We start from the raw sequence: 15,122 nt of genomic DNA, 5'->3' as shown, positions 1-15,122 counted from the left end.
ATTGGAAAAGGAAAATGGAAAACGCTGAAAAAAACCAAATGCATAATGATAACACTTTCCATCTACAAATTTTCTCCAGAGCACAGGAAACACTTTCCATCTAGAAAATTTGTTTTTTTTATACAATAGAATTCATATGTTATGATAACACAATTTTTTCTCTTAAGGTTAAAAGATTTTCATATCATCTTTTTTGTTTAAAGCAAAATCAAACATTTTTTATTTAAAAAGTTTAATATTCAAAGCCCTAAAAATTATTAATACATTATTATATAGCTGCAAGTGATCAAGTGTGTTATAATTTCCAATTCAATCAAATTCCCCTCCAACATTACACAGCACCTTCTTAGTGCCCGAAAACTTAAACAAAACCAACTGTTGGGTGAGGACCCAGTGTTTTCTACCCAAATGGTAGTATATATCAACTTCAACTGTTGTAAGTTCCATCATTCAAAATTGAAGTACAGAAGTACCTTCCAAACCATGATGTTTTGAAGTTCATAGCCCTGGTATATGTTTCGAATTCAAAACCCTACTATATGTCCCACAACAAACCATATTAGTATGAAAAGACACATGGCTCAAGATCAATCAAGTCGACTAGTCCCAGACCCATGTTTTTATGATGAGTGTACCCTCGAATAAGATCACTTATTAAGGGGACTGCATAAAATTGATATCAAACAAATGATGCTAGTGTAACATTCAACTCCATCGAGTACAAAGAGTACTACTAAGAAGACACTTTTGATTCCCCTACACATACCTCACATCCCCACTTTACTATCAAAACTGTAATCACACAAAACTTCACTTAAAATAGGGCATACACACATACATATATATTTAGAAGCTTGACTAGGCCAAATAATCAAACAAAGATCCCCACTTTTCAGCACCAAGACACTCTGAGACAACCCTAGTTAGAGCCACAGCATCCTTTAGTAGTCCACAGCAAGCTGATATGCTAATTTAAGTAGTTCAACTTTGATTTGATTCTTCATGAGAATTTTCACTGCAATGGCCACCAAAGACACAATCCTTGGCACCAGGAAGAGCTGATGCCCATCTTAAAGTTCACCCTCTTGTCTTAGCTCTCTTCATGCCAAGGCTATCGTGGAAAGGGGAGACTGACCCCGATGTGTGAGAGCCTTCGTCGCGGAGAGTGCCGTTCAGTATGGCGAGCTCTCTAAGCTGCTGCTTCTTAAGGAAGTCCATTGATTCATCCTGCGAAAAGAATGATGGGAGCTTTGTTAAAGGAATATGGTAATTAAATCCTTTAAGAGAATTGGTGTAGTTTATTTGGAATTAAGTTGCATCAGAAATTGGATGCTGGCTGGAAAAAGCATACCACAGGTTTCAGCATCTCCTCGAGGGCTTCGCGAGCTTGCATTAAGCGGGTATCAACAATTTCAACTGGCAAGTCTGCTTCTACGAGAATGTGAAGGGGCTCGTTGAGATGTTCATAACCTGGTTTCCCTCGCATCATTTCCTCCTACAAATTAAAGTTGACTTCAGCTATTATATAGGGACACAGAAATGCATTTGAATTTTCATAAAGTAAAGAGAACTAGAATGAACAATGGCACAAACAGAACAGATGGCAGAAAATAGGAAAAGAACTAGAACGAAGTGTCAGCAATACTTGTTCTCATGAATATTGCATTCAGGTGTCCTTGGAATGAGCCAAGGAATCTAAACATGCCTCACACAGTGCTACTGCAGGTAGTAGAAGGTCCCAAAAGCAATTGCATTCCTACTATATTTTGTGAATTGAAATTCACTGCTCTAGTTTCTAGATTTTCTCATGAAACTTTTGTCCTAGTTTTGCACCTTATTATCAATATGCAGATACGACAGGCTATGTGAGAGGCAAACAATCTACAAGGAAACAAACTGAAGCAGAGGTAAGGGAATTTCTTGTTAAAACACAAAGATTAAATCTGCATCTACCTTGGGAGAAATCAACAACAGAATCCTAACAGATTGGGTAGAAATAAAAAACAACCTTGGCCAAGACAGACTTAGCTGTTATTGAGGAAGCACTTGAGAAGTCGGTCTGGTATATTGCATATAAAGAGACAGTGTATCAAATGAGACAGGCACACAACTGAATAGCATTTACTTAGTTTGCAACATTTTTTATTTACATTGTAACATTAGTCTCCATGTTATACATTATAACATCTGTAAAAAATCAATGCACCTGATTAACCTACATCTGCAACAAAGCAACGATAGTATTTGGATTGTCTTATAGTGTGCATCTATTGGTTTTGTCTAAGAGGAGTTGAAATCACAGTGTCATGCAGGCAATTCAGCTGAATAAGTAATAGTTGAAAGGGGTTTGTACCCGAGCAGGATCTTTAATACTGCCTCGCCCCCGTATTAGAACACGACAAGCAGTGAGAGCTTCAAGCCGCTTAAGAGAGTTTCCTCTCGGACCAAGGAGTCGACCAACAAAGTTGTACTATAAAATCAGGGAAATACATATTACTTATTAGAGAGAATGCCTCATAAAACAAAAAGTGGAAAGCTAAATTATGCCTCTTACATTGGGGAACTGATCCACGGGAATATCCACTCTAATTGTTTTCTTAACAACAAGACCAGAAGAGTTGCCTTGTGGCCCAACCCAACCACTCCTAGTTGAAGGCTGCAATGTTCCCAATCTCTGCAGAACAATTAAAAACCATTGGAGGTAAATAAGAACGTCAACAGAAATGCATTCTAGGAACACAACTGCAGTAATGGATTTTCTAAACAATGAGCAGAAATCTAAAACTAAAAGAAAAACACTATTGCAGTATATGCTCCTATGCAACAAACTAAAGATCAAGATCCAACATTATTTTATATTACATGTTTAAGCAAAAATTCTTAGACACCTGAGTCATTTAAGACTTGCATGATCAAGGAACTGATTTGTCAATGCAATTAAGACAAACATGATAATCATTTAAGCCAACATTCTTCAGATTATTAAGTTGTTCTGCATGTGAAGGCTACCCAGCACATGTATCTAATGAAAACAATGTGAATTTTAAGAAGCAGAGGTTCTAAAGCAGCACAGTATTTCCAGTTGAAACTTGGAAGCTGTTCAGATGACAAGGTTAGAACTTCAAATGGATTTGCACAACTACGTTAGTGAGCAAGGAAGCTGAAAAGATGTAGACACCACACCTTATGTTAAATCAATTGTAAAGGCACAGGAACGATGCACTAAACAGAAAACCAATCTGTTAGTTTTACCTAGTATAAGAATATGCAGGATAAAATTTACTGAGCAGTATACTACATAAAAAGGAAGTCATGTTAATGGTTAGTATCCGTACTTCAGATTGAAATGCTGATGCCCAGCTATTCACGTCAGCAATGCCTCCGTTTGGAAATAATCCGCCAGTGATCAGTGGGCTACCATGTTCAAAACCAGATTGATCTAAAAGAGATGCATTCTCCAACAGTTTGGTTACACGCAAAATTTCTGCTCCACATTCAATTTCAAGCACAAGAACTACCAGTTAGCTTTGTTAATTGAATTAGTTAGCAGTAAATGGACAGTCATGGGTTAATGATTGGATAATTAGAACCATGCTCAATTGTATAAACTGGTAACATACTATAAACATTAAGAAAATAATTGGCATATTCTACTCCTACAAAATAACCAATTGAAACAATGTATCTACAAAAGATACAGCGAGCCACTTAAAGACTGTTGTTACTGCCAAGATAACAATAAACCAAGCAAATAGTAAAATAACTAGAGAATTCAAATACAACTGATGGAAAATAATATAGCCATTCTCTTGTGAACCAATATTTGGTTGTGTTTGGCTTGGTAAAAGAATTTTTCACTGTTGAACAGGTTAAAAAGGGCAGCAAATCATGGCTTTATTATGCTCAGAATATTTGATGTTCATTAAGCTAATATCAAAGCAACACACATATTCGACATTAAAAAATAAAAATTCTCATTTCATGAGTGCATTCATAAAAGCTCTCTCTCTCCCTCCCTCCCTCCCTCCCACAGAAACCTGTTGCTATCAATTGGAATTCATTATTCGACATGTTTCTCTTAACTGAAGATCAAGTGTTCACTTAATACAGATTGTAGTTCGACAAACAATTATCACATGCACCACATTCATGTTTGGTTAGCAAAGTGATCCAAATAATTTGAATTAGTGTAGTTCATATTCATGTCGATATGATTCTAGAATACATAGACAGAAATTTCTTAAATTTCAATATCAAGTTTCTGACAAGTAGATTTCAGCTATCCTGTAGCTTGCGACAGATATCTCACATACATTACCATTTCATGGAGGCCAATTGCAAAGATCGAGCACAAAATCTGGTTTCATTAAAAATTAGAAAACTCACCCTGGTTAAGCAAGTGGAAACTGTGAGGCAGCACTGGCATAAACGGATTTAGTTTCTGACGCTCCGCAAGCAATTCCGTCAGGTACCTGGCAAGTAATGGATCACTCAATACTTTGACAGGATATTTGTCAAAGAAGTAACATCCTCAAGGAATTGAAAGAAAGAGATTCCAAACTGCCACCAGATACAGAAAACAAGTTCACTTGTTCATCCAGATGCGACAGATCTTCCAAAAGAGTTTGTTTTTAAGAAAAGTAAAGAGATAAACCCCCACCCAAGTTGGGAAGGCAGACTACTAATCCAATACTTTGGCTGCAACTTCCGAGGCCCTTATCAACAGCTAGTAAGCATCCTCTTCCCTTGAGTGTTTAGTGATTAACCTCTAAAAATACAATATCGATACGCATAAAACAGAAGACTTGCAGTCTTTCACCAACTGTGCATCATTTATAAACTCATTACAATGTATCAGAATAAGAATTAGTTCGTCTCGATCGAAGCAAGATCTAGATCTTAAAATAAAGTCCAAATGATCTACCAAAAACAAAGATACAATAGTAAAAATTACAACCTCCATCAAGCAATTCCTAGGTAAAACAAAGTCGAAACTCAACTGCCAGCCATAAAGTTTAAAAGCCCAAGGAAACGACGTCAGGAAAATCGCCAAATACACGCTCCTTGATTTATCAACAGACACGGATAGAAACAACCTAAAGACAAAAAAAAAAAATGCAAAACTCGAATTTTTTTCCCAACCACATGGATGGTCTCGGAAATAGCGAAATCTTACTTCTCCTGCTCGCCGATGGCGCCGCCAGGCGTGCGCATGCCGGAGATGTGGGGCGAATAGGGGACGGTTGAGGGTGAGGGCGAATAGGCCATGTATCTGCCGGAATCCATCGGTCCGGCGAGATCGGCTCCGGATTCCTGCAGAGCGCGGCGATCGGGCGGTGGATTGCGGAAGGATCTCGATCCCGCCACAGCAGAGCGGCCTCAATTTCGCAGCGGCGCCGTGCAGACGAAGAAGGCGAGAGGAGGCGGCGACGAATGAGAGAGAGAGAGAGAGGAAGTGAAAGGGAGGGGGTTGGGTTTTATCTCGCAGGAGTTAACTAGAAAACAGTAAAACACCCTTCACTACATGCCACTGTTGGAATAACCAATTTTATTGAAATTATGAATATCTTTTTTTTCTATTTTTTAAATACTAAATAAAGTAATTTGGTCTTAGGGTTTTCTTTTTTTCATGTGTATTTTTTTCTCTAAAAACTATGTTTTGCTAAAAAAAAGGGACTCTTATAAGGAAATCTTTTAGGAAAGAAGATCAAGAGAATTTTTTTTCTTTAGTCCTTGAGATTTTGATACGATATTAACTAATGAGATGGACTCTCTATGTAACGAAAGTTCAAATCTTATATAGAGTAGATTACATTTAAGGAGTTTGAAATGCTAGATCATTCGTAAAGGTGAAGGAAGACTTACACTCAATAACAAAGGATTGAATGAGAATTTATCGATGGAAAAAATGTGAATAACAAGAGAGGACTTGTAGGGGTCATTTAACAATTTTAAATAAAAATATTATATGATATGAAATATATATATTTTTTAATTTTGATTATTTTAAGGTCGTATAATAATTTTATTTAAAATTATCACATGCCCTTAAACTATTATAATTTTGAATGAACCTCTAAAGTCAAGATATATATATTTTCTTTTTTAAAAAAAATGATTTATAGGGTAGATAAATATTTTAGAATGAACTAAGGCTTTAAAATACATATTTGAAAATAGTGAATTATTTAAATACAAAAAGAGCGATAATCTTTGCCATATATATATATGTGTGTTCGAGGAAGGCTGGCTCTCGAGTTGCAGAATCGCAGCGAGCGAATCAGGTCAGGTCATTTTGGAGCCAGCAATGGAGGAGAAAGCCATCAATTTCAAAAATTTAAGCTCCAGGGAGTACCAAGGCCACAAAAAGAAGGTGACTTCATGAGATTTCCTCTTCTTTTTTTTTTTTTTCTTATCCCTTTGCTCTATTCAATATGGCGATTTATTTAGTGATTTGTCGTTCTGTTTTCAACCTTATTGTTTGAGATGTGCGGAAACCCTAAAAAATGCCCTCTTTATCTGTTCTTTGTTTTGTAGGACGCCGTACAATGTTTCATTTCATGTTTTTGCTGATACTGGATTGGAAATTCTTTTCTTTTCTTGTATGGGGTGCTTGTGAACCCTAGAAATGTTTGGTTATGTGTTTGAGGACTAACGTAACTGCCGGTGTGATGCCAGGTTCATTCGGTGGCTTGGAATTGTCCGGGAACGAAGCTTGCATCCGGATCTGTCGATCACACTGCTCGTGTTTGGAATATCGATGCTCATGGTCATGTAATGCTACTGCCTCGTTGTACTTGTTATTTTTACTGACTGGACTGAGAAGACGAAAAGTTGCAATATGTTAATAAGTTACTTTTATCTTTTGCATTTTCCTCATCTTGGCATATCTATATCTGGAAGTGGAAATGAGCCATTATACACAAATGAGTAATTTATCCTCTGGTATTTGGAAACCTTGTCCATGTGAGAGGAGAGGCATTGGTAGTGAGATATCGCTGCCACTTTTTTCTTTCTCTGGAGTTGAGATGCTCTTTCCGCAATGTCACTACTGTGGCCACATCCCTATTGTCATTTCTCTTTTTACTGTGTTACATTACCATCACATTTTTTATCAACTTTATTTTAGCTATCCTCTATTACTATTGATTTTGGGTGTTGTTTCCTCTTGTTTTTTCTGACCATGTGTTGTTCTACCTTCTTTTCCTCCCTTTATACTCTTGGAGCTACTGCAACGTTGTTCATTAATTTTCTTGGCGCTACTGTTGCATTATTTTCATGTCTCTAGTTATCCCATCATGTTCCCTTCCCTTTGTCATTTTTCCCATTGTTTTGTTGCTAGCTCAAGTAGTTCTTTCTTTTATTTTTCATGTTTCCACTCTAGAACTTCAATTGTTATCTTCAATTTGTTTTTTTTTACTTTAAACTTGTGTTTTTGCTTGATTGTATTTTACGCAACATGAAGATTGACTTCACCTAAAAATTCCATCCCTGATTCAGTAGATGGTTTTCTTTTATGTTCTAATGTCAAATATCAGCTAGTCCATAGAGTGTAATTTAAAGAACTTAATTAATAAATTAAAAGGTAGATTTTTCTTTTATAGACAATAATAGACTTGATCAAGTTCATTGACCATGGGATACCACAAGATTTGTCAAGTCGGAATAGCTGGAAAAATAATTGACAAGATCTATACACAGTTTGAGGTTCATTTGAACAGTTATTTTCACTATCCTAGAGTAAGCCCTGTACTTGATTGTCCTAGAAGAAATTTCTACTTGTGGATATGATTTTGTTGTTATATTTCTAGCTGTTTAATTCATTAGTGTTTTCCAGACGTGGATATTCACAGTTTAATCTGTTAGTTTTCATAGATAGTCGACTCATCTCATGGAAGGTCTGCTAGCCTTTTGGTCTCTTTGACCAGATTTAACTTTGTGACAGAATTATCATCAAAATTAGTTTAACTTTGTGAAGCCATGTAATGCAAGTGTGCCTATTCATCTAAAATTAAATTTGTGAATACAGTTTGTTGTCGCACCATGTACATATTCCATCATTACATCTGCAGGGAAAAGTCAAAGATATTGAGTTGAAAGGTCATACAGACAGTGTGGATCAACTATGCTGGGACCCTAAGGATCCTGATGTTGTTGCAACTGCAGCAGGGGACAAGACTGTTCGATTTTGGGATGCTCGGAGTAAATTACTCTCTCTATGGTAGGTTTCACTTTCTAAAATTCTCTAATTAAAATAGCATGTTAAATGAGTGGGAAACTAAGAAATAGAAATCTAAGCTCCTGGCTTCTTATGTGTGTCTTTGGCATTGATGTCTATTTTCCAAATTGAATGTAGATCTATTCAGATGTAATCATTCAAAACAATTTGTTGGTTACTGCAGTTCACTTTGGTCATGTCTGCTTGTATGTATATGATTAGAGCATTATATGATAGAGTAGTGCTATCTTTCTTGTCAAATACTCATACTGGGCTGGAACTTAGGAATTTACTAATTGAACTAAACAGTGCATTTCAACATATTTGATTTTAATTTGATTTAGCATTTTTTATTTTGGGATAATTTTGGGTTTGTACTAAAGCTAATGCCATTTCTCTGGCTTCTTATTCCTCATATTCCAAGAACTTGTCAGCTATAAGAACTCTTGGATATTTGAGACTTCATGTTCTTTCTTTGTGAGCAAATTATTGATAAATTGGTTGTATATTCTGTTCAGATATCAACATCTATATTGTCTAAATTTATATGTGGGAGGTCACATTATGCACTAGAAAAGATGAAATTTTCTGCTCACCATTTTCCTGTTTTTGCAGAATCCATTCTGATGCTTAAACAACACTGCATAACTAAGTCAATGAATTACTACTCTGTAATTGCAGTAGGAAGTGCACATTCACTTGTCAGCCTGTGGGGTGTCTCAGATATTTTCTGCATTCGAACATTCACCAAACTGGAGAAAGAATCAACAATGGACAAATGTTAACATTTCACAAGTGAGCCACTGGCTATGAAAAGAGTTACCTGCATTAGAATTAGATTCTTGAGTGCTACAACCTGTGAAATATAGCTAGGATTAATAGTATTATAACAAAAAGCATTCTAAAATGTGAGGATTGACTCATCTTTTGTGTTTTTGAATGTTAAAACTAACTTATATCATGACCATGCTTCTTCAGATGGCCTGTTCAGAACTATAAGCTTTAATTATACTGGAGAGTCCATTGCATCTGCGAGTGAAGATTGTTTGTTGATATTGTATGTAGATTTCATGAGACTCATATTGCCATACTATACATCAATATTGATAAGATTTGAAATTGATAACAACTAATAATGAAATAGATGCTACAAACAAGGTAGAACTCAACATAAGTTTCAAACTATGTGAAGAGATTAGGAAAATTAGATAACATTAAAGTCATCAAATTTTATTAATACCAATATAACTGACAGAAACATATATGACTGCTTTTTTTAAAGCAACAAATGAATTATGAATAACAAAGTATAGTGTAAGAAGCAAACTCCCTTCGAAAATGAACACAAGTTTCACGATAGCCATCCATGGCTTGCTAATGCAAATTCATGGCAGCCTCTCCTTCAAAAGCTTGCCAATAAGCTATGGAGCTCAAGGCTGCGGGCTTTCGATCCTCAAGGATACAATCCCTTCCGAGGAATCTGATCGCTGTGCCCCATCGAGAGCCTCCCTCGATGCTGCTACATTACTCTGCATCAGAATCTCACTTTCACCTTTCTTTTTCTTGCCAAACTGTAGGAGTGATGAAACACTAAATTTCCTTTTTTCTTTCTTGGCATGTTGTGCCCAGCTGTGCAGTGAAGTTTGTATATGCTCATTGAATATCGATTGCTTGAACATGTCACCCATCTAAACACCGAAGAGTTTCAGTTGTGAATGAGATTACAAGGCAAAACAGGCCTGAGAAGGAGCAACAATTATGATTTGTTTAGTTTACCTGGGAGACAATGGCATATAGAGGAAGAGTGCTATAGCTGCACAGGACTTGAATGATAACACTGAACAAACAAAAAAATGCAAATGGTTTGTAAAATACAAAGATTTCTCGCGATTGCTTTTGTAGCAACAAAAAGGAAGAAAAAAGCCCAAGAGTGCAACATAATTACCCTATAACAAGTCTTGGAATGAGGTAGCCAATACTCTCCATGATACAGGAGTCGAATCCGTAGGTGGTCTAGATATTTTATGGCCAGTAAGTAACAAGATAAGACGTTGAAGAAGAATGTTAGAAGAGAGCTGCATGATTGACTCACCCAAATCCAGAAGAAGAAGGCAATCTCGAAAGAGTTTTGGAACAATATGAATTGGATTAGGTAAAGAATGATTGCCGGTCTGTTGAACCAAAAATGCTCGTCCGATGGGTTCACCCGGCTAGCTTCGTTCTGATTTTGAAGATACGTTTCTTCTGATAGTTCCATGGCCAGCTTAGTTATTATGTGCTCCAGCTTTGCACCAACAGCAAGCAGAAGCTGTGATTTACCTAACCGACTTTTAGATCACAGAGAAAAGTGGATAGAAACTAAATGAGAAATAAACTAAATGTTAGAATCATGCAAATGCAATTAGTTGATTTCGGCTATGAATTTCCTTAGACAGTGGCATAGTTCAGTGGACTTACAACAAGCGGCAAGAAAGAGAGCCAGAAGTAGGTGTGCCATCCTGCAACAACAATCTGAATTAGAAGACTGAAAGGTCATATTCCACTAAGAAACGTTAACTCTTATTCTTGGCATGTAATTAGGAGATGGGATTACCTCTTATTCTTAACTCAACTAGGGCTTTTCCTTTTTTGTCATAGGAATTGCAAGACATGTACAGTAATAGAAACCTTAAGTGAAAGTAGATGAGAACTAGCACTTTCAACTTACCATGTATATTCAGCAGCAAAAATAGGACAACAAAGAGCCAAAGATACCAACTGCATGAAATCAAGTTTACAATATAACAAGGTAAGTGATGATAGATAACAATTAAACAAGAGGAAAAATCACAGGAAAGAGACATACCTTATGCCAATAACTTTTTTAAAATCGTCTTCGAGCGTACGCAACATGTATTTGTGAAAATCAAATTGTTTATTATAACGACAGTGTCTCTAGAGAAGTCCATCATTGCAGTGTAGCATAGTCAATAAATAATATAATGAATAAATGATGCATCTAAAGACAAATACTTACATTGATGAATCCTGCCCTCAATGCTTTATAATCTGATTTTGTTACTGACGCATGAAACTGTTTGAAGAATGAGACCTACAGCCATGTATGTGACATAAATCCAAGAGTTTAACCACTAAAATAGGACATACCTCTAAGGTTAATGTGTTTGCAATATCAAAGTAGTGATCAAAAGCAATACCATGTTTCAAACATTTTAACTACTTACAATGAAAGTAAATATCACCTTAAAAAAATGAAAGAAGCAGAGTTATTTCTTCAACCTGATTCACAAAAAAATAAATAAGAGCCACAATTTACCATCCAGATTATCACAGCTAAATTTCTCCAACTACTCCTTGCTCGTCCAGTAAACTCGTCAACCTGGATATTATCTGGCAAAGTAAAGAGATATTGCATAATTTTCTACTCCAGATTGGTAGTGTGTATCTGTATGTCTACGCATGGACATTTAGAAGGCAAAACACAGTACCTTTTCCTTGATTGGTAGTTTCTTTTTGAATTGCAACCTCCCAATGTTTCCACTCTCTGATCTGCAGAAGTAAAGAAAGGAGTTGATATATAGTATTAAAATCCAAGCAAGCAAACAAGAACATGTATAAAAGAGAATACTCATGCAAGCACCTTAGCTCCTCCCAGTACCATTGTAGAAGCAGAGAACACAACATGTACGACTGCAAGCACAAATATAAAGATATGCAACTGATGCAACGCTTCCAGAGACAGCAATGGAACCTTGCCCTGGTACCAAATAAATCAGTTTTCCTAGTTCAGCTTCTGTTTGAAACCAAGAAGTCAAACTATACTAATCTACATCAAAGAGCTAAAGGACCAGGCTCATGTCTTATGATGCACAAAGGCTTATATCAGTGTAGAAATAAAAGAAGGTAAATCTAATTCTATGTAACCTTCCACTACTAGCGGGAAGTTTGCATGAACATACTCTTTCACCAGAGTACGTGTAAATTTGTTTGCTAATCCTGAATATTTGTTAGGGGCAACTTTCATGACCAGTACATGGAGTTACATATTCCATTCTTTAGGTATAACCATTTACAGTGCATAAAGTAAAGTTCTCCAAAGTAACCATATGCGTATGCAAGTCATGTCATTTGTTAATCATCAGAATAAAATGGGGGAATTGTAAATTGATTATACTTTTTTACTTCTTTTTTTCATTCCTATTCAGTCAATAGTAAGCTTTTGTAGGTCATGGCATTTGTTAGGAATCAAGGAAACAAAATTGGGGGAAACGTATGTTGAATCCATGTTTCTACTTTTTGTTTTATTTCATTCAAATTGACACCAATGTCAACATTCATGTTTCCATTTTTTTTTAACTCCCAATCTTCCATGCTATTGAAGTCAAGAAATGAGCAAATTTGTGCAGCGTATACCCTTAGTGGTGCAGTGGGAACTAGAACCACTGGACAAAAGTCTCCGTCCATAGTAATAGTCCGTCCAAGGATAAGTTTCGTGTTCTTTGACAGAGCTCTCCAATTTACATGGAAGCATATGATATGAATAACTTCTCGGTATACATATGTTACTAATAAGGTTCTGAAAGACCGTCAATAGAAGGGAGATAAAACCAAGAAGCATTAACTCTGCAAATGGAAAATGCCACTTAGCCACAATCTTGTTAATCAGACAAAAGATACAAAGTAAAAAACTTGTTAAACATTTTGATAGAAACCCAATTATATTTCTAGATCCAAAAGCCACTTTTAGTAGCAAGAGTCGAACATATAGTTGACAACAAATCCAGAAGAAAGAGCATAACACTGTTATCTGACATTCAGTTACCAAATAAAACAACATAAAGGAAAAACAATTGCTTCTCACCATATGTTTTAACAATGAACATATAGTTTATGCATTCCTGCGAGGAAACTCAATAAGCACAGTGACTCGAAACTTTGATAGTGAAGCATGAATGACTCAATAACTAAATAAAAAAAATTCAAACACAGTAAATTAGCAAATTAATTAATGTCTAAACCAAACTAATATAAGAAGCTACGAAACAAGAAGCAGTGCAAGAGTACAAAAGATACATATAATCAACTAGCAACCAGCAAAAAAGTGACAAAACAATCAAACTTCCACAGCAATAACAAGAATTTGATGCAAACCTTCTTTCAACTTCTCCAATGCATGAAAGAGTGCATCTTGTTTTTTCCTCTTCAGAGTCTAGAAATCAACTAATAGAACATGAGATCTGACACAATAATGTATAGAAAAAACAAAGAAGAGACACCAAAAATCAAATTGTCACAATGTGCAAAGAGTTGTTAGCTCTTAGAAATCAATCAACAAATATAGTCTATCATCATCTTGTTTTTTCCTCTTCAAAGTCTAGAAATCAACCAATAGAAGATGAGATTGACACAACAATGTATAGAAAAAACAAAGAAGATGCATTCGAAGAGGAACCAATATAGTCTTTGTTTTTCTAATAATGCATATCATGTTTATTCTCATCCTAATGATCATAGGTACCAATTGTAATTTTTCTGCATCCGAAGTTGCTTTTTGGTTATCATCATGGGTCACTTTTATGGGCAACCACATAGCCCACCTTCTATGTGGCCTGAAAAAACACTTCCATCCTAACAACAACAACAACAAAAAAGTTTGTCTCAAATATTTTGCATTAGCTAATTGGATATTATCCCACCATCAAACTCTATTTAGTAGTATACTAGTATATTATGGTGACAATCTAGCCTGACAAAATTTACAGTTATGATTTATCTGCATGAGGTTGATGACAATTTTTCGCACACTCAGTAGAAGGCCTAATGCAACCCTCCATCTTTTTCATCCAAGCTGGGTCCAGTATTGACGGTGTTCAAGACACTGACACTACCATTATTCATAGGCAGATAATGCAATATAGGCAAATGATAAACTTGGAGAAAATTCTTCAAACACATTCTTGATATCAGTAAAAGTGCTCAAATCAAGAATTTAATTTGGAAGTGGAATTAAATGCTGAAAATAATTGTCTAATGGAAAAGGTTTGGTACTGGAATAATATACAACACAATTAGTTTAGTAGCCATCATACTTGTCAAAAGGGATCATTGCGGAACTATCTGACGAAAATTCAGTATGAGTTAGTTTTCATGAATGATTGCAATAGATAATAGTAAAGCAAACAAAAAAGGAGATTTAGGGCAATTAATATTCGAAGAACCAAAGGGAATGAAGGAACCTGAAAATTGTTCTAGTTGAAACCAAACAATCGAGGAGGACTCAGACAAATACGACGTGTTTCGATCAACAAACAACGAAGAAGAGAGAATACGTAGGATAAACTAAGTGCAAAAGGCGTGCCTTTCCAAGGTAATGCAGCGACCGCTCAACGGCGAGGGAGATGAAGACGATGACGGTACAGACCACTGCGACCACCCAAGTCGGGGTGTGCTCGAGGGTTTCGGCCGTACCATCTCCAGCCATCGAACCCTGCGATCATCCAACCCAGAAACCACCGCCACCTCCGCGCGTCCCATTGCATAAAGACGGAAGCTTTAAGGGGTGAAGCGTTAGGGGAAGCCGGAATCGAGCACGGTAAGGAACGAATCCGCGGTGGGAGGGCAGAATAAAGGGAAGCGGAGGAGTGGAAGGCACTGCGGGAGGATTTCTCAGGGTTTGCGTATGGGGCACCTGCCAAAGGCTGTCGCCCTCTGTCTTCTTCTCCATGCTAAGCTCTGCTCCTTCCATAGCCATGGAAGAGGAGGCGGACGAGGAGGAGATGGTGATTAATATTTTCAAATTTTTAATTTTATAAAAATATTATTTATTATAAAATTTAAATCCTTATATATTCCCTTTCAAGTAATATCTAAATTGACTACAAATATTTTTTTTATTTTTAAAATT

General features: G+C 36.3%; 3 protein-coding genes across 5 annotated transcripts; 1 reads left to right on the top strand and 2 right to left on the bottom strand.

The window, feature by feature from the left end:
* Positions 1-951: 951 nt before the first annotated feature.
* On the bottom strand, positions 952-5,419 carry LOC141813433 (KH domain-containing protein At5g56140-like). Its single transcript, XM_074701402.1, has 7 exons — positions 5,177-5,419; positions 4,387-4,472; positions 3,336-3,484; positions 2,555-2,674; positions 2,354-2,470; positions 1,352-1,495; positions 952-1,227 (listed from the first exon to the last, which is right to left on the bottom strand). Exons 1-7 carry the CDS (start codon positions 5,284-5,286, stop codon positions 1,078-1,080), a joined length of 876 nt encoding a protein of 291 aa, XP_074557503.1. The 5' UTR covers positions 5,287-5,419; the 3' UTR covers positions 952-1,077.
* An 850-nt stretch (positions 5,420-6,269) lies between these two features.
* LOC141812924 (THO complex subunit 3-like) lies at positions 6,270-9,125 on the top strand. 3 transcript variants are annotated; one of them, XM_074700874.1, is made up of 4 exons: positions 6,270-6,373; positions 6,679-6,774; positions 8,110-8,221; positions 8,900-9,125. In XM_074700874.1, the coding sequence occupies exons 1-4, from the start codon at positions 6,308-6,310 to the stop codon at positions 9,001-9,003; spliced, it is 378 nt and encodes a 125-aa protein (XP_074556975.1). In that variant the 5' UTR covers positions 6,270-6,307; the 3' UTR covers positions 9,004-9,125. The 3 variants fall into 3 exon arrangements, with proteins under 3 accessions (XP_074556975.1, XP_074556974.1, XP_074556976.1); XM_074700873.1 differs by having other exon boundaries at positions 8,073-8,221; XM_074700875.1 differs by having other exon boundaries at positions 8,073-8,221; positions 8,834-9,125.
* A 425-nt stretch (positions 9,126-9,550) lies between these two features.
* Positions 9,551-14,699, bottom strand: LOC141813168 (MLO-like protein 13). Its single transcript, XM_074701086.1, has 14 exons — positions 14,577-14,699; positions 13,370-13,427; positions 12,635-12,841; positions 11,859-11,977; positions 11,707-11,767; positions 11,535-11,608; positions 11,235-11,309; positions 11,064-11,152; positions 10,926-10,975; positions 10,676-10,716; positions 10,311-10,526; positions 10,164-10,231; positions 9,995-10,055; positions 9,551-9,906 (listed from the first exon to the last, which is right to left on the bottom strand). Exons 1-14 carry the CDS (start codon positions 14,697-14,699, stop codon positions 9,649-9,651), a joined length of 1,500 nt encoding a protein of 499 aa, XP_074557187.1. The 3' UTR covers positions 9,551-9,648.
* Positions 14,700-15,122: the final 423 nt, after the last annotated feature.

The sequence above is a fragment of the Curcuma longa genome, chromosome 20 (assembly GCF_044706935.1).
Source record: "Curcuma longa cultivar G26 ecotype Majalengka, Jawa Barat chromosome 20, ITB_CL_G26_1.1, whole genome shotgun sequence".
NCBI lineage: Eukaryota > Viridiplantae > Streptophyta > Magnoliopsida > Zingiberales > Zingiberaceae > Curcuma > Curcuma longa.
This window is presented reverse-complemented; position numbering and strand designations above follow the sequence as displayed.